Source organism: Hirundo rustica, chromosome 2 (assembly GCF_015227805.2).
Source record: "Hirundo rustica isolate bHirRus1 chromosome 2, bHirRus1.pri.v3, whole genome shotgun sequence".
Classification (NCBI taxonomy): Eukaryota; Metazoa; Chordata; class Aves; order Passeriformes; family Hirundinidae; genus Hirundo; species Hirundo rustica.
In genome coordinates this window covers 23,250,022-23,270,385 of record NC_053451.1, presented here as the reverse complement: position 1 = coordinate 23,270,385, position 20,364 = coordinate 23,250,022, and the positions used below count along the sequence as shown (strand labels likewise).

General features: G+C 41.6%; 1 protein-coding gene across 5 annotated transcripts in view; it reads right to left on the bottom strand.

Annotated features, from left to right (window-relative positions):
• GRAMD1C (GRAM domain containing 1C) overlaps positions 1–20,364 on the bottom strand; it is a 51,601-nt gene that overhangs the window by 10,125 nt on the left and 21,112 nt on the right. For all 5 annotated transcript variants that reach the window (XM_040057015.1, XM_040057016.2, XM_040057018.2 and 2 more), the window contains exons 5-9: positions 19,229–19,324; positions 17,983–18,063; positions 11,553–11,671; positions 10,245–10,365; positions 6,312–6,471 (exon numbers count right to left, since the gene is read on the bottom strand). In XM_040057015.1, coding sequence (XP_039912949.1) covers positions 6,312–6,471; positions 10,245–10,365; positions 11,553–11,671; positions 17,983–18,063; positions 19,229–19,324 — 577 coding nt within the window. The remainder of the gene's footprint in view (positions 1–6,311; positions 6,472–10,244; positions 10,366–11,552; positions 11,672–17,982; positions 18,064–19,228; positions 19,325–20,364) is intronic.

The following is a 20,364-nucleotide window of genomic DNA, read 5'->3' as shown; positions in this document are numbered from 1 at the left end:
GTGCAAATTGATAAATTAACAGCAAAAGGTACCAACCCTTTAATTTTGCCTTCAATATTCTACTGATCCTGCAAGAAAGACAAAGCTGGCATAATTTTCATTAATATGTGTGTCTATTGTACAAAATCCAAGCAAGAAGGACAGTAAGACTGCAACAGTTTTCTTCTTGAGGCTGGTTTCAGAATCCTACTTTTAACATTTGTAATACTGGTAATGCCCACAGTCTAAGGGACCAGGCAGGCTCCCAAACAGTTCTTCCCTCCATACCTATTGAGCAGGAACACAAGGGATACCCTTCTCCATTTTGCAGTCCCCAAAAATGCAGAGAGGCTCAAATGCCATCACCTATTTCAAAGCCACCGAGCACCCCAGTGGCATTCTGTGGCTGCAGCACTCATCTCTGCTATTTCAGCTTCTTGGTGGTTGCTGGCATGACTCAGCTTTGTGGTTGTCTCAGCCACACTTGCAAGAGATAAGGGATAGAATTATAATCCTGGAGGGCAAGCAGTTTCCTGTGCCAACCCCGACTCAATCTGCTTATGCTTTAGAAACAAGTCAATCCTGAACTACAATTACCAGCAAGACAAACAAGCTCCCCCACCACCACACATCACTGAAATGCAACAAGAAGCCCAAAAGCAAATCTTGCAGCAGACAGACACAAGTCAGGGTGGCCAACCTTTCAACCAATACAAATGAATGCTCAAGGCTAGGAAAGGTCAGTGCCAGCCACGAATGCAAAGGTGGCCTGAATATCACGCTGTAGTTCACAAGCTGCCTGCAGGCTAAGGTTACAGCGCTTAAACCATTACTGGCTCGATAGCAGTCAGTATGGATGAGGCAGATGCACCAACTGAACAACCACGGCAGTCCCCAGTGAAACCAGCTCTGACTGAGCAGACTTCCTCTCTAGCGCTGCTCCTAGCTTGCTACAAGCCTGCTAGAACATCTGCCTCCAAAAAAGCTCTCCTTGATCTCTTCAGGCTTCAAAGTAGGACCCCAAAAGTGAAGCACGAGTGCCATATTTTTGTGCTTGCACAAGAGAATGACTTCCTCTCCATGCCATGTTCTGCTTATGCAATTGTAATTCCACACAATTATGAGATGGGACAGAAAGCAAACACACATTTCAAGAGGCCTATTTAACCAGTCAATATGCAGTCATTACATGTAGAATATGAATTGTGCTGTGCTGAAACATTCTGCAGGAAGCCAGAAATTCTGCCTGAGTTTTTCAGCTTACGCTCACTGTATTTCCTCTCCCAGCTGAATCTAACTCCAACAAAAAGCAGGCTAAGTGAACTGTAAGTTTGACCTCATTTAACAAGACCTCAACATTACAGATCACTCCTTTCAGAGTGCACTCCCCACATCCTCTCCTTTGCTAAGAGCCAGGAAGTTTCAGATACTGATGCTGACACCCCCTCCACATGCATCAGCTAGCATGGCCTCAGATACCATGCAATTCTAACCCAGTTACTGTGGCTGAGTGTTACTCAGCTGGATGTTGACATGCCCAAGGACTCTGCTACCACAGGAAAAAAAAAAATAAAAAAAAAATTACCCAGACACATGATGAAGCCACCAGATAATCACCAGATCATTTGTCATCTATTTGTATATGTCTTAGCAAACACGAGATAACACAAGTTACCTCTGCCCCAGTAAGCCTGAGCTAAACAACTCAACTCCACGTTCACCTGAAATGCCTGAGGACAGCTACTATTTTTCTGCTGATGACAAGTAATTCGATAAGCCAGGGCAACCTGGGATATGTACAAAGCCCATACCTTATTACCTTAACGTGCAGATCTTGCTACCAAGCTCTGTTACTCTGTCCTTGTTCTAGTAAGTCTGAAGAAAGAGCACCTACAGGTGCTCTTTCCATAAAACTTCCACAAAATTTCCATAAGTTAATTTATCTATACTGTCTCTGGATGATCACATCTCTAATAGTCAATGAAGTGCCAAGTGCATGAGTATCTATCGAGAAATATGTTTTTTACTTACAATTCTTTTCAGGTCTTGGAAGAAACAGTTTTGGGGTTTTTTTTTGTTTGTTTGTTTTAATGTTGTTAGCATATCATTTTCAGAAAATCCAAGCTAAACCTGGGTTTACATATCAGACCTATCAGCTACTTTAGATGCTAGTGTTCAAACAGCTTTTCTCCTGAAAACCTGTAATCTTTTTGGACAATGGGTCTGGAAGGTGCATGTATGCATAAATGCTGCTGTGAGTTCCACATCTGTGGAACCAAGTAGCAGGATACACCAAGAGCTTGACATGCTTTGAGTCACTTCCATCTGGGCTTCTCAAAATTCATCTGTAGAAATCCTAGATGAAGCAGTGAGCACGAACAGCAGCATAGCAATGAATAAGTGTGCCCTTTAGACACCTGAAATTTGAACAGAACAGGCAGCTTTAACCACTTATCTCTGCAACAAGATGCACGTTTGTCTCCTGTTACATTTGTTTTAACTCACCCAGGTAAACTTGTATCTGCCTCTGTTTTTGGTAACAGCAGGGCAACATGAAGCATTTTACCCAAGCCCTGCTCAGACTGCTCTTTATTAACAGAATGTTTTGTGCAAATACAGAGATGTTAGTCTAATTCCTTCACTTTCAGTGCCTTTCTAACCCCTCTGCAGCATACAATTATCAACACTAACTCTCTTAATCTGAATACATTTAGAGCTGAATTGGAGCTGTCTGCTAAAAGAACACGAGATTATCCTTACTTCAGGTAAGGATCCCTAGGGACCCAAAAACACAGATGTAAACATACTACCTAGAGTGTCCTGGTCTATTCCCTCCCCCACTACTGCCTTGCTCTTCATAAGGTCATCTTCATCAAGGCAAGGCAATCTGTGAAATAATGTTTGAATATAATACCATTATGCAGCAGGGACAGCAGAGGTTTAAAGATGTCTGCAGTGCAAAAAAAAAAAAAAAAAAAAAAAAAAAAAAAAGAGAGAGAGAGAGAGAAAGAAACTGGAGGAGGAAGGGGCAGTAAGAAAAACATCGTTATTAAAATTCCCATCAACAACCAACTGCAAAAAGCTAAACACATACCACAATCAAATTAAGAAAGCTAAACTGATAAGAGCAGAGACTATCAAACAAATTAGTAAGAAGGCTGGTTTTTCCTCTCCACAGAGCTGGGGGAGGATCAGGATTTTTAAAGAGTATGTATGCACATCTTGGCACTTCCTATACCACTGGGGATAGGGAAAAAATTACATGCTGCATGAATAATTTGTAGGTAGAAGCTTTTAACCAAATACACCTAAAATCAAGTGAATAAAGCCAGTTCCTGGAAGTGAACATGTTCCAGACATCATCTATTTAAAGATTGTATCAGCAGTATTAACCATTTTCAGAGAACTCTCCTATATTTTAAAGACTAAGTACAGAATTATCTTGGGGAGCTACTAAGTATTGTCACAATGCTAGCTTTTTTCTAGTTCACAAGATAAAAAATCCCCACACAACCTTTTGCCTTCAGGTGACTCAAACATATATCCTCCAAACATGAAAGTAAATAATTTTTTTTCAACAAAATACATCCTTTCAGTATTTTGGTTAAAATGCCAATAAGTTAACCAGACTACTCTTCCTTACATACACTGCTTATCCAAAAGTTTGTTTTGGACAGAGGGAGGGAGACAACTAACACAGGGCTGAACTTAATTTCAACTAGCCTGTACTTCAGAGACTGTATGCCCTATATACCACTATCTGCAAGCAGTCAAGCCTCTGCTGTGCCCATATTACAGCACCACAGTTATGCTTCCCTGCAGATCACACATTTGAGGTGGTTATTAGTACTCACAGAAACAACACAGTAAGTCTGTCATGTTACACAAGGAGAACAGAAATGTGTGATCTCCCTGTATACAGTTAGAGCCTTCTAACAGAAAATACTGGTTTCTGATATCCTGCTTCCCCCCCTTCTTTCTTTGAAGTAGTTCATGTTGCTGAACACCATCATTAAAAACCAACAAACTACCCTATATACTAAAGAGTCTTGAGGAAACTATAAAAATCTCTTGGCCCTGTGGTGGAAACATGTATTCTATGCTTGAACTAAAATCTGTTTTCTGAAACTCAGAATTAGGGCCAGAGATATTAATGTTTAGCTTAGCCAAAAGTTTGTCATGGCTCAGGATTTATACTCTGATTTATGAAATTGGACAAAAAACACCAAGATGCCGGTCAATAGGCCAGTGGTGCCCAGTGGGATGCAGACCCCTCCCCATCCCCAAGGTGAGAACTGTTTAGGACAAGGGAATTGTTACAAAGAACAACAGTTTTGAGCTTGGCCCCTCACCTTATTTGCCAGGACACCTCCATGGGCAGCCTAAGTATGAGTCAGAGGACACAAGAGAAATTAATCGCATGGGTAAACCTTTGCCATGTAGGAAAGCTAGTTTCGTTTGCGTGAAGGAATTCACCTTGTAAGAGTGTGGGGCAACTGCAACAGAAAACAGACAGAGAAACAGAAGAAAAAAATTCTAAGCATGAAGATTCTGAGAGAAAAGATTAATGTTGTGAGTCTAGAAAATCCTGCTCTGAATTAAAAAAAAAAAGAGACTAGTCTTGGGGAAGGGAAGAGAAGTAAGAAAAGCAGCATGAAGTCAGTTGTCATTTTATTAGAGACATTTCCAGTTTAATATGTTTTTTTTATTCAACATCACTAATGCAGGCATGACAGCGAATATTTACTGCTACAGTTTTGGCAACTAGCAGCAGGAAAGACAACAGGACTACGTTTTAATCAGTTTCACTGGAGACCTTTACCACAAAAAATAAAATCCAGAGACTGAAGAGAGATGTAGTAACAGGAAGACAGGAAAGCTGCAAAATATCTAAAACATCCAAAGGCCAAAACTTTCTGCTGCGCTAAAAGATACACCTGTGAAAGAATAAATTAATTTGCGAAGCTTGTTAAGTGTGTAGGAGTATGGCATAAACAACAGCCTGTTCAAGTAGGTATAATCACAAAAATGATAATGCCTGACACACATTGAGTTGAATCTGAACTCAAGCCAACACAGAAGTAGTATGGGGAGCAACAGCAAAATTAATTGAATATAAGCATATCCCCAGGCAAAAAATCACAACTTGAAGGCAGCCAACTCAATCCATAACTCTGAAAGCTTTCCTGGATACCTCAACAACCCCCCTGTAATGACACCTGCAAACAGCTTCAGCTGTCAACTCTGAAATGACAAGACACAAAATTTCTGTGAGATTAAGAACTGGCCTCAATTAAGTAAACGGTTCTATACCTGCCAACAAGAGATAAAGTAAGTTCTCTTTGCACATGAAAGAAATATACAGCTGCTACTGAGCACAGTACTACTGTTTGGGTCTTGTGTCTTATTTGTTCACCACCATACAACCTTGGAACCAATACATGTTGCGCACACTTCGCTTTAAAGGCATTTACAGAATCCAAGATTTGAATATTACAGAATATCCACCAAAGTTCAATGAGCTGCCTGAACAACTCCAGCCCTCGGCACAGAAAACTTTCCCAGGGTAAGTGAAAATCTCACCACAGGAAGTGAGAACTTGTCAGGGGCTACTGTAGGATCACAGGACAAGCACCCACAGACCTCAGCACAAGTCTATCACCCAGGTATCCGAGTTTCTTCTATCTCGCACTGGGTAATGAGATACGAGTTATGTGGTTGGTATATTAGGATCCGTTAAGATACTGTTTGCACAGAGAGTGTGATCTGCTGCAAAATGTCCATTAAGTTTTTCATCTTCAGATTATGCACAATACTCTCCTGAGAGCTGGGAAGTTGTCTTCCCTGGGCTTTCAGTAAGTTCCTCAGCTTACTCCATCAATAACAATGAAACTCATAAGCCTTAAGAAAGTATAAGTGTAAAGAAGAGCGGGGGTTGGGGGAATCTTTCAGAAGCTTAAGCCTGAAATGTTTTCCCCTTGTTTCCAAGAAATGCAAACAAAGGAAAGAAACATCTTTGAAATTAACACCACCGCATCGTAAACAAACTTTTAGTTTAAGCTGTTGGCAACTCTCTACCCACCAAAAGAGAGAAAGAAAACCACAAAAAAAAAAAAAAAAAAAAACCCACACAAAAAAACCCAAACCAAACCAAACAGCAACCCGCCCCCCCCCCCCCCCAAAAAAAAAAAAACAATGGTTTTGCTGCAATTCTGTGAAACAAATAAGCAAACAAGTTTCATAAGATCAGAAAGTTCTCTAACTTTCTCCACAAGTGAGATGGAACACCAAAGTTATGTCACCTTACAGATCCCAACTGTTAAGATATTTACCTTCTTCGCTATCTGAAGCACTGCTCCTCTCTGGAAGATTTTCATTCTCATTAAGGTCCAAGGACTTTTCTAAAGACCTGCTCCTAACTAGTTTAGCAGGTTTTCTTTCTGAAGATGGAAGAGGACTCTTTATTTGCTTCTCACTTGGGGACTCCTCCACCTGAAACAAGCAAGAAAAGAAAAAACATCAGTAATCAGAGACCATTAAAAAAATGAAGAGAAAGTTACTTTAGCAAAAGACAGCCATACACAGTAAGCCACAAGTTCTATCTGCTCAATTACCACACAGTCAAGTGCTAATTTCCTCCTTGTTCCTCTACCCCAGAAAACCTCTCTTCCCTTTAGTTAAATATTTTACTAAACCCTAGTAACAAGGAACAGATTTATTTGTATGTACTTGTGGTACCAAGAGCTCCCTTAAATGGGACAGGCACCTTGCACCCATCTGCACAGTCTGGGCCCCTTGCCTGCTTTGACATAGCATTTGTAAATTCATCAAGTTTGCAAAGATTTACTTTGTATTCTTCAGGTTAGTTTTTCCTAACAGTTTAGCAAGGGTCCAACAACCCAGAGGGGAAGCACGTTGAAACAGGCAGGGTGCCCTTCTCTTTCAACAAGATTAGATTACCCCAATTACACATTTGAAAAGTTCTTATCTTGTAGGACACCACCACGCTTTGAAAAAAGAAGTTTTAAAATACTGTCTAGAGCCACCCTACCTGCAAAATGTTACTTCTCACAAACAAAGCAATGGAGTATCATTTGCCATCTCCAATAGACAAACAGGAAGGAAATTCCCCTGAACATCAGTCACCAAATCAATGATGCAGCTCTTAACCTTAAACAAGAACTGTCAGCTAAGCATATATGCCATTGCACACTTAAAGAAGTAAATCTCCAGGGAAAATGTATGGACAAAGTTGTATCTAAAAATGCCACCCAAAAACCTTGGCTACCAGCTTTGAACGAGTTTTCATTCTAAACCTCTCCTCAAGGCCCCACTGCCACCAGTGGAATATCTGGGATCAAGAGCAGCACAGCCCCCAGAAGAGCAGTGCGTGGACCATAGTAAATATGATCAGGCCTCATCTGAGTTGTTCTGGTTCATCTGCAAAACCATCATCCCCTAAAGATTATTCAGCATTGACTCAAGAAAGCAAAAGCATCCACTGCTTTAACAGTCATCATGTACTTCCTGTACTTCTTGGGTTTTTTCAAAATAAAAATCGGTTACTTTTTTGTGCAACCAAGGGCCATTGGGAGGTGGGTGGCTGTAAAACAGAAGCAGGCATAAATCTGACTGCAGAAAAGCAGACAGAAGTACTCCTTCAGGGTCAAAAAACTAAAAAGGAAGACTGAATCAGAAAAACAGATCAGTTAACAAATACTTCTATTGAGAGAAGGTGCCATGTAAGTTACACTCAGTCACATAACAAGACCTAGGATAGAACCAACATTAAATGTCAAAATACCAATACAGATGGAAGTCAAAACAGAGCTAGTTGTGACAGAACAGCCTAAAAATTGACACACTGATCCCACACAAACCCAAGGAACTCCCATAGCATTTTGACAACAATCTGGGATCTAGTGAAATGGGGTTCCCACCAGTAGCATAAGAGCAGCCCACCATGCCATGAGCAGAGCAGGAAATCCAGGCTCAAGTCAGAAGACAAAAGCAGCACCTTCTAGAAAAAAAAGCTTTTCATGATGTCATGGAAGAAGAGATTCAAGCTGGGGCTTTTGAAATAACTGATCAAGTTTAACACAGATTTTATGGGGTTTTGGGTTGGTTTGCATTTGTTCGGATTTTTTCCACACTAAAGAGTAAAGATGCTAAGACCTGTCAGCTAGAATTAAAGATGCATAATTTATTCCCTATTGTGCATTTATCTGCTGAGTTAGTCCAGTACTGCTAAGCTCTGTGCCAAGGCTTTTTTGGTTTTCCGCCTGTGAGCAGCAAGATCTGGGCCTGGAAGGCCTCCCTGCAAGGGGTGGAGGGAAGATGGTGGTTGCAAAAACAGGCAACAAGGTGGCTCCCACATTCACACGTACTGAGAGGCAGATGAGCCATGACTGGTGTTCCACAGACTTTCCTCAATCGATTACAGACAGCCAGTAACAATATTTTTTTCAAGATGGGCCAAATACTAGAAGCCAACCCCTCCAGTATTCAGATCTTCCTCTTATGAGAGCTTTGGGACTTACCCTGTCTATCAGGGCAGTAAAGGGGAGTTTAAGCCTGTTTCCCTCCAGTCTTTGGAAGGTGGTTAAGTGTGCTTTGTGTCATCACTGTGATGGCGTCTGATAAATACATTCTAAGCACTACTGCCTCCTCCTACTGCCCTTGTGGCTCTACAAAATATGCTGCAATCCTGGGGCTGTGGAGAGAGCATGGACATTCTTGAGTAATGCCAAGTGACACACATACAGCTAAACAAAATCACCGTGCATTTTAGGTGCCCTGAAACAGTAATATATTTATCAAGACTGCACTTTTACACTATAATTAAAAGACTTTTCAGAGGCAATTTATTTGAGGCAGAATCCTGGCATTTTTACAGGCCAAATCCCCAGGCATTCCTCCTTACCAAGATGTCCAATTAGATTTAGCACCTGCAAGAGACATCTCTGGGTGTGGCTTTTTTCCAGGCACAGCAATTATTTTTAAATGGCTTGCTCTTGCGCAAATAAGATTTACCCAAACTAAGGCTAGCTGTGTAGATTTTTAGTTATCCCAAACAGCCCAAATTCCAGCAGCATCCCTAGTCCTCTCAGGCCTCCCTTACAACTCCCTGAAAATCTTGTTTTATACTGCTAGGGTTTCCATAAGGAATACCCATCACTCAAGCATCTAAGCTTTTAACATCTGAGAAACACCAATATCGTTTGCTGGATATGAGTCTCTAGCCATTAACTAGGATTTTGGCATAACTATTTAAATCCTACTTAACCTCCAGATCAGTTTTAGCAAGTGACAGAAGCCAGAAGATTTACAGGGTAGTAAAAACTATTTAAAATAATCTCCCTCCTTCCTTCCCCAAATTCTCCGAAGTAAAACTGGCAATTAAGTACCCAGCCCTAGTGAAGCTTATAAAAAATGCATTAGTGGTTTATTTTCTTTTCTAAGATCTTTGGGATATCTATTAGCCAAGAGAAAATACCTGCAACTTTTTAGGACTGCAGCTGCACACAGGAGCCCCAGTAACTGTGCAGTAACTGTAGATATCACTACTAATGCACTTGCTGCTCACACCAGCCAAACATGTTCACAAATTCATACAACATGAATGAACACGAGTGAGGCATTCATGCTTGCTCGGTTGTACTAACCCAAGGCATCAAGGTAAAATTAATTCTTATTATAGCAAGTGTAGGGGTTTCCACCTTCCCTCTGAATCGTTAAAAAAAGGTTTCACATACTGACAACAGCAGACTAACTGACCTTTGAAAGCAAGGATGACAAAGTATAACTGCCCTTTAATAAGCCTTATGTATAGGAGAGACAGTAATATAAGAGGAGATACCTATTTAAATGACACATAGCACAAGCAAGAAAGCATTGGAAGTGAAAAAGGTATTACTTTCAAAAAGCACTTGGATAAAACACAAATATGGTCCCCTTGGGAATTGGATAAGAAAACCCAAGAAGTTTTGTTTTTAAAGGAAAAACAAAAAGCAGACCAGGGCATGAGCCTCAGGATTGTAGCCAAGCTGTGCAGCAAATTAGTGACAGACCACTGCTGAAGCTCACACCAACAATATTCTCTTATTCAGAATTCTGCTCATTTTCAAGTTTAAGAAACATTCTTAACTCCTCAAAGCCTTCTTTGGAAGTTACATCTCCATTCATCCTATGCTTACAGATGTACAAGTTAAGCACATATGCTTATCTTAGCTACAAACAGCAAGAAAGGCTCTGTCAGCACTTACTCCTGGCAACATGTGTCTGTTGAGTGATTCTCCTTCTGTTTGAAGCGCGGGCTCACGAACTAAACCAATCATTTTGGGTAGTTTTTCATCCCTTTCTCCAGAATCATCACAAATGCTGGATCTGTCCAAACCAAAAAAGAAGGTATCTTTGGAGATATAAGCACTGAGAAATCCGAGAAAGCATCTCATGTGATTTTTGCATTGAAAATGTGGCTGTTCAGATAACATTATAAACTACCAAGCCATTCTTCCCCTATACAGCTCATTAATATAGAGACATTTTCCTCATTCCAGCCACCTCTCAGAAGTGATCAGCTTCAGATCATAAGGCTAATAAAATCAAGAAAGTGAGTGCTGTGGGAAATGCGGAAACAGATGCAGCTTATAATTAATTTGGAAAGAAAATGTTTTAAGAAAGTGACAGAATATAATTTTTCCTGCATTGCTTGTAACAAAGTTGCAAAGCTGTGACTTCTTAACAGAAAAAACCCCAACACATTAAAAAAACCCAAGCAAAACCAAAACAAAATCCAAATCAATCAATCAAAAAAATCACAAACTATTTAATATAGCATCTTTTAAAGCCTGTTATGAACTCAAGACACTTTTCTCAAAGACATACTCAGATAACACAGGACTGAAGGGACATAAATTACACTGTTCACTTCTGTAGAGTCATGCTTATTTACGCAGAGATATGTAAAGTGCTGTTATTAGATTGACACTGGCAGGTCATTATTCAGTTCATATTTGTTAAAAAAAAAATCAAGGCAACACTTTCAAAAAACCACATCATTATTATCACAATTATTCCAGCTTATTATATTATTATTCCTGTTTCTCAATTCAAGCTGAGGACAATACAAAAATAAGCTAAGACCTCAGATATCAGGAGAACAAGGTAAAACAAGTATTTCAGTCTCCACAGAGGAAGGGAAGAAAAAAGTGTCTGAACCATAGCACAGCTCCCTTCTATTCATACCTTCCAAACTATGTTGGAGGGCATATAGGTGCTGACTAGGTACCATCATGTGAAAAAGCTGCTATTTAAGTTCCCCTATGCCGGTCCCCAAGCAGATCCAGGTCTTCCTCTCTCCTCTTCTAAGGGGCCTCAGCTACACTGCTACTATTTTAGAAAATTCACACAGTTAAGTTTTTACGCACACTCAGTCTATGCAGTTCAGACCTTTGCATCCTTTTACTACAGGCTCAACCTTTCTGGTAAGGCTACAGCAGTTCTTTAGTTTCTAAGAAAAAGGTCACTGCTTCTCCCCAGGCATTTCAATAGGCTGTACAGCCTCTCCTTACCGAGACTGCCCGTTGTCCTCAGACGACGAGTGGAAGCTCTCCATCTCCTCGCTGTTCAGGCCCAGCTCAGAGCCATAGCTCTGGTGCACCAGCTGCCAGAATTCCTGCTTGGTCAGCCTCTGAAACAAAGCAAGCTGGTCAAGAACCACGGTACGGGACAGTAAGGCACTGGAGGAAAAACAGCAACAAGTTTGAATTACGCCACAGCCTTTAACCTCAATTCTGACAAGGACCGAACGCATTCAGGTGTCACGTTCCAAGATCGAGTTTCAGCATTTTGGGCAACTGTACTCCTGTCTACTCCGTACTCCCATCGCTGCTCAACCAATAACATCAGGCGCAAGAAAAAACATAATTTTAAGAAAACACGAGCTTGTAGCCACTACTTGCTTCTTCACATGTCACCAATATTTTCACAGATACCTTCAAGGTACCTCCTCTTGTACTTCACTCGACAGGGCACAAGGTAAGTAAGGACCTCTTGGATTCTGAACAAAGTGCTTAACAGATACCCACCTGTTTCCCGAGGATGCTCTGAGTACTTTACAAATTGTGGGAGGCTAGCATTTCAGTGACTACACTGGTGTCAAGGTCAGCCAACTGCCCACTTTGCCAAGGTGGGACAGGAGGTACTCACTTCATACCACCAGCATCCTCTTTATGAAAAATAGTTGCTTTTCTTCAGGACTACCTTGACTCACCACTAGCTAAGTCTTCTCCTTCTCTACAATATCCCTATCCCGTTCCACAAATTCCCACAGCTACTAAGACATATTTAAGTTCTCTCAAATCGTCAGGAAAGCTTGGAGGCAAAAGTGGTATGATACACTCATATCTGCAAAGTAAGCAATGAGTTTCAAAGTCCACCTCAGCTGTAAAGGGCTGGAAAGGTGGGGGGGGGGGGGGCGAAAAAAAAAAAATAGAAAGAAAGAATAAAAAAGGTTTTGATATTTAACAGAGCTCAGAGAGCAATACCAGTGGTCTTAAAACAGGAGACACCACACTGGAAAATGCGCCTCGGCCACCATCCATATTGATCAAGGGAACAAGACTGTGCTAATGAGGCAGTAACACAAGTAGCGCTTACTATTTGCATGAAATGATGACATTAAGTACCCATGCATTATTTAAAGGGCCTTTAAATGATCCTCTCCACCCGCCCGCTTCACCTGTAGAGTGTTAGTTACAGCACCGCAACTTTAGACAGACGCGGAGGAGCCGACCCGCACGCAGGATGGAAGCGCGCGCCCGCAGCCGCCCCGGCTCTCCCCGGGCTGCCGGCGCTCCCCGTCCCGGCTCCGCGACCCACCTGGCGCGTCCCTCCGCGCAGCGCCGCTCCCGCCGGGACAGCGCCGCTCCCGCCGGGAGCCGCCGCCGGCGCCGCCGCGCTCCCACTTCCTGCTGGGCGGCGGCGCCGGGGCCCGGCCGGGGCCGCCCCCCCGCCCGCGCCGGGGCCCGGGCAGCGCCTTCCCCGGCTGCCGCCGCCGGGCCGGGCCGGGACACAGCCGGGGCCGGCCGTGGCCGCCGGGCCGGGATGCGCGGGGGTCCCGCTGCCCCCGCGCCGCACCGCACGGCACGGGAGCCGCTGTCCCCGAGGGTCGGGGCGCACGGCCCGGCTCGGGGGACGAGGAAGGGCTTTTCCCTAAGGTGTTTTCCAGAGCAACGCGGTTTCGGGCTTTTCAGAAAGCAGCTGGCAACGAACGCCCTTATTGGCAGAGATCAGTTTCAAGGTATTTAATCCTAGCGAGGGCAAAGTAAACATTAAAACACAAACCACGCGGCTATAAAGCAAGGGTCATAGCGGCTAATGCCGGCCTTCCTCGGCAGGTAGGTTTGTTCTACAGAGCAATGCAGCGCTGAAACACGTGCATCCACTTACAGCCGGCCTTACTTTCCCCAGGCATTCTGTCTTCTGGAGCAATAAACTCACAACCACAAACAACCACCTACAGCTGTTCTCATTAAATGGTCAGAAAAAACAGGTGGGCATTGCACGGTTTCAAAATACAACTGAGGTGGATCTTCAGCTAGCACACCTTTCAACCAGGAATCAAAGGACAGAAATGAAGCGATTTTCATTTCTGTTGCCCAATATTGCCAATGCCTTGATTCCCAGTCATAATGGCACAGAGCTAATGTTGCTAATTCACTGGTATGCTCTGTCTGTGGGCAAATCAGTCTGCCCTTACACAGTCAGCTCAATAGTTCGAGGAAAGCAAAGGAGCTTTTCAGCTTCTATAAATGAATCTATAAAGCTGTTTCCTGTTGTTTTGTAAAAGCAATGTTACCAACTTCTCCTTCTAAAACAGGATTCTTGCACTCTGCACAATTATCCCTAGCTCAGCTAGATATAATAAGTTCTTAATGGTCACAAGACAAGATCAAACGAGACTTGCTTTATTGTATCAGAAAGAGTCAGTTCTGAAAGCAAAGAAGGGCATAAATTTTCTGGGTCAGCCTTCTGCTTCTGAGAGGACAGATCAGAGAAGCTCTGAAGCTTGAAAGGCAAAATCTAAACATGAATTACTTTGCCCATTCAAGGTGATGGTCTACACTGGGTTTTTCCTCCGTTCTCTTTGTATACAAAAACAAAGGCTACAAGAAGCAGCTAGGACACACTTTTGTCTTTTCAAGCAGAGCCTAGCTCGTCAATACTTTGCTTCACGGCAGACAAAGTGGTGTCATGGCACAAGCAGTACTAGAGTACCAGCGACAGAAGCAAAGCTGACAAATTTTACCCTCTATGGACAAATGCAGAAATAAGAACAAGACATGCCACACAGGTTGCCCAAAAAAACAACCTTCACCATACACCACATTCCTGCCAGGCAACTCTGATACAGAACTCTGTTTGCAGAACAGGGGAGGGAAACAGCAAACTCTCCTTCTAATTGCCCTAAACATGAAGCTCAGAATCAAACCAAGCCTTCTTTCATCTCTTAAATTAATCCTGTTGTACACAAAGGTGCAAATAAACATCGCTCTTTTCACAACCTTCCCTGAGAAACTTCCGGGGAAGGCAGAACTGCTGTCCAGAGAGATGCTTGCCTCAAGAAGCCCAGCTGATCAGAAATTCTGGTCCCTTCTCACACCTCTAGACTTACCTGGTACAGTATCTCTGGAGACAGGTGCAAATCTCTACCCAGCAAAGCATAAGAGGAACAATAGGAAAATAAATCCAACTCTAAGGCAGAGGACTCATGGGAATCGAGACTGATTAAGTTAAGATCTTGTTCCATTAGAAATAAGGAGCGCTGTGTTTGTTTGGGATTTGAATGACCTGCCTAATTACATTTTAATTTGTTCCTTCTCCCTTAAACTTGAGGGATATTTGACACCCATAAGGTTTAAGAAAATAAAGCAAAACTGTGAATGGCCCTATTCTTATTTACAATAGCAGCCATGAAGAAACTTCTTGTACCAATCTGCAAAACAGAATTTTTGGCTGATTTTATAAGCTGAAGCGTTACTGAAAGTTGTAGTGGATATGGAAGCAGCTATCTGTCTTATCAAGACCGGTGTCATGTCTCTTCCAGACCTGCATTAATGATTCCTTATTTTCCATGATGCTGGATCATTTAAAAAGCAATGGCAAGGTAAAAGTCTACAAAGACTCACTCTGCACACATTTTGCAACAGGGATGGGGGGGGGGGGGGGGGGGGAAGTGGAATTTTTCTTCTTCAAAAAAAAACCTCTTTGCATGGACATTTAAAGAATAAAATTTCTAAGAAATGCCCATGATAAGAGGAAAGTACCCACTGATTCACAGAGGAACTGAAGTTGAAGGGCACCAAACACACTACAGTGTGTATTATGAGCAAGGTCTGAAGAAGTTATGAGCTACAGAGTTGTAACTGAGCTAAAGGGGACTAGGAGTCCTGTCAGAGCAGTGGTGCAAAGCTGGGGGAAAGCATCTTGATGGATGAACTAAGTCTGGGCACAGAAGCGCATGTAACCACTTGCTGGTTTTCTCGCACAGTGCAAGTCACTTCTAATAGGAAGGCAGACTTGTCAAAGGACTCAACCACCTCGGACACACAACACTTGGGAAGTACAAGGCAGAACGGCCACCAGATGGAGATCTGGGAAAGGGTATGAGGCTGACCCCACCGAGAAGTTCTGCAGGTGCTGAAAGCTTAGGGTACATCACGTAAAGCAGACAGGTCACTTCTCAGAGGTGAGACTTCATAGCACGAAACCTATGCCCAGAAGTGCTGAAGAGGCCAGGGACTGAAAATTATCTGCACAGATGTGATTTGAAGTAAATGTAATTCCAGTCCCTTGGATCCAAATGCTGAATATTGGGGATTATTCACCGTCAGGTGGCTCAAGCCAGCACCGTGACACCCATAGTCAGAGTTACACCTCTGATGACAACTTTCTTTCATAGTTTAAGAGTTGGATGTCAACTCCAGGTCTAGCAGATGTGCTCCAGAATATAACCAAGCTATTCACAGGCTTTAAAACATTTTGCTATTTGCAGAGGAAACATTAAAACCAGTTCCTTTTGGAACTGGTTCCAGAGTGAGATTTGTTTTTTGTCAAAAGCCTTAAAATTCTGATGGCATTCCTTTGATCACTGAAGCCAGGAACACCAAACTGCACATACTCAGGCTTTGCATACCATGGCAGGGCCTCAGGTGTACAAGACATTTTCCAAATGGATGCTGTTCCTGACATTGGAGTGGTGGGGAGAAAAGAGCAAAACTGCTTGAAAACACCAAGGGCTCTCTTTTAGTATTAGTTCAGCAGACAGCTGCCATTCTGGTAGTGTCAGTGGACCCAGCAACTTCAATTTCTACTTTCAACTCCACAGCCCCTCTATAGTTTTGTCTAGTAAAGAATACCATAAAGAAGGCTGGCAGGTGACTCAAACACATTCTAGCAGAGAACCAGAAGTCATTACTACGTTTCAGAAGTAGGAGCTCAACCTACAGGAGTCCTGTTTCAATAATAGTTCCAAACATACTACATTAAAAAGCCCCACATACACCTCATGACCGTGCTCCATTTTACAACTGAGAACCCCAAGCAGAAATTCTCATAAACAGATTTATCTTTTAACATACTTCAGTGAGGATGCAAGCAAGCTAACAGCAAGAGTTGATAGAAATAATAAGGATAGTTCCCAAGCTACTCAAATGCAGTGGTTCCTAAAACCTGCTGGCTCAATTTATCTCATCTTACATTCAGTCCATACCTCCTGCTTTCTTATCTATCCTTTAGCTACTGCTCTAAACTGAAAAATTGATCCTAATGTGACACTCAAGTCAGTATCACAGAGAAGAAACACACAAGAAAAACTAATACTGAACAGTACAAAGTTCACTACCTCTTTTGCAGCCCTAAGATAGGTTTGTATACCTGAATGTCCATACATTGACCCTCCAGCACCACAAACTAACCAACTGAATAACATAAGTGCCATTTCTGACAAACTCTGCACAGTGAAAGAAAGCAAGATTACTTCCAGTTGCACATTCCAGCCAAAAGGTGACATAGTACATTATGGTTCGATTCAAGACAAGATGGTTATGAAGTTACAATTAAATAGTATTCGATTTAAGGGACAAGAGATTTGTAAGAAGTACTGGTTTTGCCTTAAATAGCAGTTCCCTTTACTTTCAGCTTCTGTTTTGACAAAGTGTCCCTAGTCTGCCCTAAAATTCATCTAACAAGTAGAAAAAAGTGCAGCTACCACGTGTAAGTAGCGCAGCTTTAAATCTTTGGGGATCATTGCAGTGCTATATATGGATACTTCAGTGTGTAATGGCAACTGTGTTAAAATATTTAAACAATGAGAGACAGGCAGGAATTGGTTTACAAAAAATATCTTTCTTACAGTGATGTTCTGCAAAAGTGTCAGTCCATTTTTAGAAAGATTAGCTTAAGTAGCCACAAATTGCAATATAAATCAAGCTATCTAGCCAAAATTGCCAAAATACACTTCCATATCATACTGCCTGCCCTTGTTGCATTTATTCAAGGTCAGCAGAGTTGTTATGAGTTGGCTGGCAGAGGTTCAACTAACTTATCTGGGAAGGAGTTTTGGCCTTTTTCCTTGAAAGTTTTCACTGAGAAAACCTCTTGCCTTTTTGATCACAAATCAGGCATAGAAAATGTGAAGCAAATGCATATCAATTTAGTAACATATGCTTGAGCTCATAGTGAAGAGAAGCATGCAACCTATATGCAAAGAGAAAATGCTCCTTCAACAGCAGAGTTGTAGGTGGCAGTCTGAGAAGGAAAAGATGAGAATTTCATCAATGATCTAAAGTACAAGGAACCAAAGCAGAACATCAGATGAGAACTCTAAGTCAGAAAGGAAAAGCTAACTTCAAGTCTCTTATTCTCCAGAGGCACATCTGTCTACATAAGAGAAAGATTATTTGGCTGCTTAACCACAGGTACTGATGCAGACAAGCTCACCTTATCCAGCAACACATTCTGCCACAAACGGAAGATACTGAGGTAGCTTCTGTCTCTCGCACTGAACGACGTGAAGAAAAACTGCAGGAAAAAAAATAACAAGGTGAAAAATAAGCTCAGATGTAGCTATTTTCAAGAATCCCAGGATGCTTCCTTGTATCTCAAATACCCAAGGTTAGCAGTAACAGTTTGCCTCATTTCACATTCAACGAAGCTGGAGGGTCGTATTTCTCAGGTTCCACAGTTTGTATCACTTTCAGTGATTACCAGTATGTTCCCCAATGTCCACACAGCATATGAAGACACTTGCTGTTCTGGCCATGTGACTACCCTTGGCATAGGAAGAGCTCCTCCTTAATTTAAACACACTTAAATTTTTCCCACAGGAGGTTGAACAAATCAGAAATAAATATGCCTATTTCTTCCAGGCCACAGCTGTTTCTATTCTTCTGCCACATAAGCTTTTAACTAACATATTCACACAAGATGATGTGAAATTAAAATAATTAAAATAGGAGATTAAATTATATGCATAACTTCAAGTATTAAAATCTTTCCCATTGGAAAGTTAGGGTTTTTTTTTAGCAAAGAGGTCTATCTTCCTTGTCACTGAAAGTTAATACTGGATGAACTGAGAGGGAACAGCCAAATATGGTGAATCACAGTTGCTTCCCAAAGAACAGCTCCAGGTTCACTGTGGAAAGCTCTGTTCTTTGCCAAGAATAATTATTTTCAAGGCATTTACAGAAGAACTAATCACAAAGTGTACTGCACTTAAGACTTTGCATCATGCTTTTCAGTTTTTCAAATATGCACTCAAAAACTTCATTTCCCAGCACATGTTCTGGGGTAAATTTCTCCATTACTCAAAACCCATGAAATCACAATCCTTTTCTTTTCAGTAGTTTTCTCCAAGGAGCACCTGAAATCCAGTGACTTAGATATTTTTTCCAGTATGAAGAAAACACATTCTGAATTCACTCTTTGAATTTGAGTTTTCCTTTGAATAGGTGAGACAAACTCTTACTTTCTGGTTACTGTATCAACACCACTAAGGGATTCTGCAGTCAAACTGGAGTTGAATTATCAAGCAAACATGCACAGGGACCAAACCTAAATCTGCTTTCTAATCCCAATCACATTTAAAAATTTGACAGGGAAATTACTTATACAAATATAGACTAGAACAAGTACTGTGTTCTGGACTATCATTTAGCAAGAACATATTTAAAAACCAGATTTTCACCTTCTCTCCTTTTGTTGCTATTTGTATGGCATTTGGAATGAGACGAGCAGTCTTCTCCTTTGTCATGAAAGTGATATCCTTCAAAGCAATAGAAATCTAAGCAGAAACACATTTAATAAGACATACTAGAAATAACTTATGGCTAAAAAGTTAGAAGTTACAGAATATGCAAGAGGAACTCAAACTAACCCCAAACCCTGGATTGCAATTCAGATAAGATCATAAAGGCAATTACTGTCTTCACTTGCTTCTTTAACAGCAAGCATTTCAAGGTAGAAGCCGAGGTGACTTAAGAGTTAATTTCCTCTTTCACATTAGGACTAGGGAAGTAAGAGGTTCTTACTGCTTTTCTTCCACTCCTCCAGCCACAATCCCAACCAAACACAAATCACAGATCTGAAAGTCAATCCCAATCAGAATGCTATACATAGAGCAGGAGGTAGATGAGAGAGATAACAGACTGTGTTATCCCACAGAAGTTTACAGTACAGCCCATTCTCAAAATTTTATTTGCAATGTAATCACTACAAGAAATTCTTCCTGCCTAGGCACGTTTGACTTGTATTTTAGGAGTTGAAATGTTTCTGTTTAGAAGAACATGGTCTGACTGGCAGCAAGAAGCCATTTCCTTCCAGCCTAGCCTCTCTTCTCTTCAATATAAGGCTGTGCTGCCATCCAGCTTAGAGAGAGGAGGAACATACAGCTCTAACTTGTTCCTTTCCTGTGTGAGCAGAACGTTCTCCACTTACTTCCTCTCTCTTTGCAACAACATGCCTGCTAATGAGGTCCCAAACTTGGCTCTACCATTGTAGCTGATGAGCTCAGATTGCCTAAAGGTATTGCTGAAGATATCACTCTGCTAGACAGGCAGAAACAGGTTACTGGGATGTATGGTGTTTTGGTGAAAAAAAAAAAAAAAAACAACAAAACCAAAACACCCAGTCTTTGAATAGTTTATATATTCAAGGGTATAATTCCAAAGGGTTTATATTTTAATTAATTTCACATCTAAAATAAGAAATATTCAAATCATCAAATCCATCTGATGAAAGTAAGCTTGGTTTTCAGTTAAGTACTTCTCCAGCCCCTCACGGTCTTAAATATACCAGCTATTTGTTGTTTGTCCTGTGTATTTC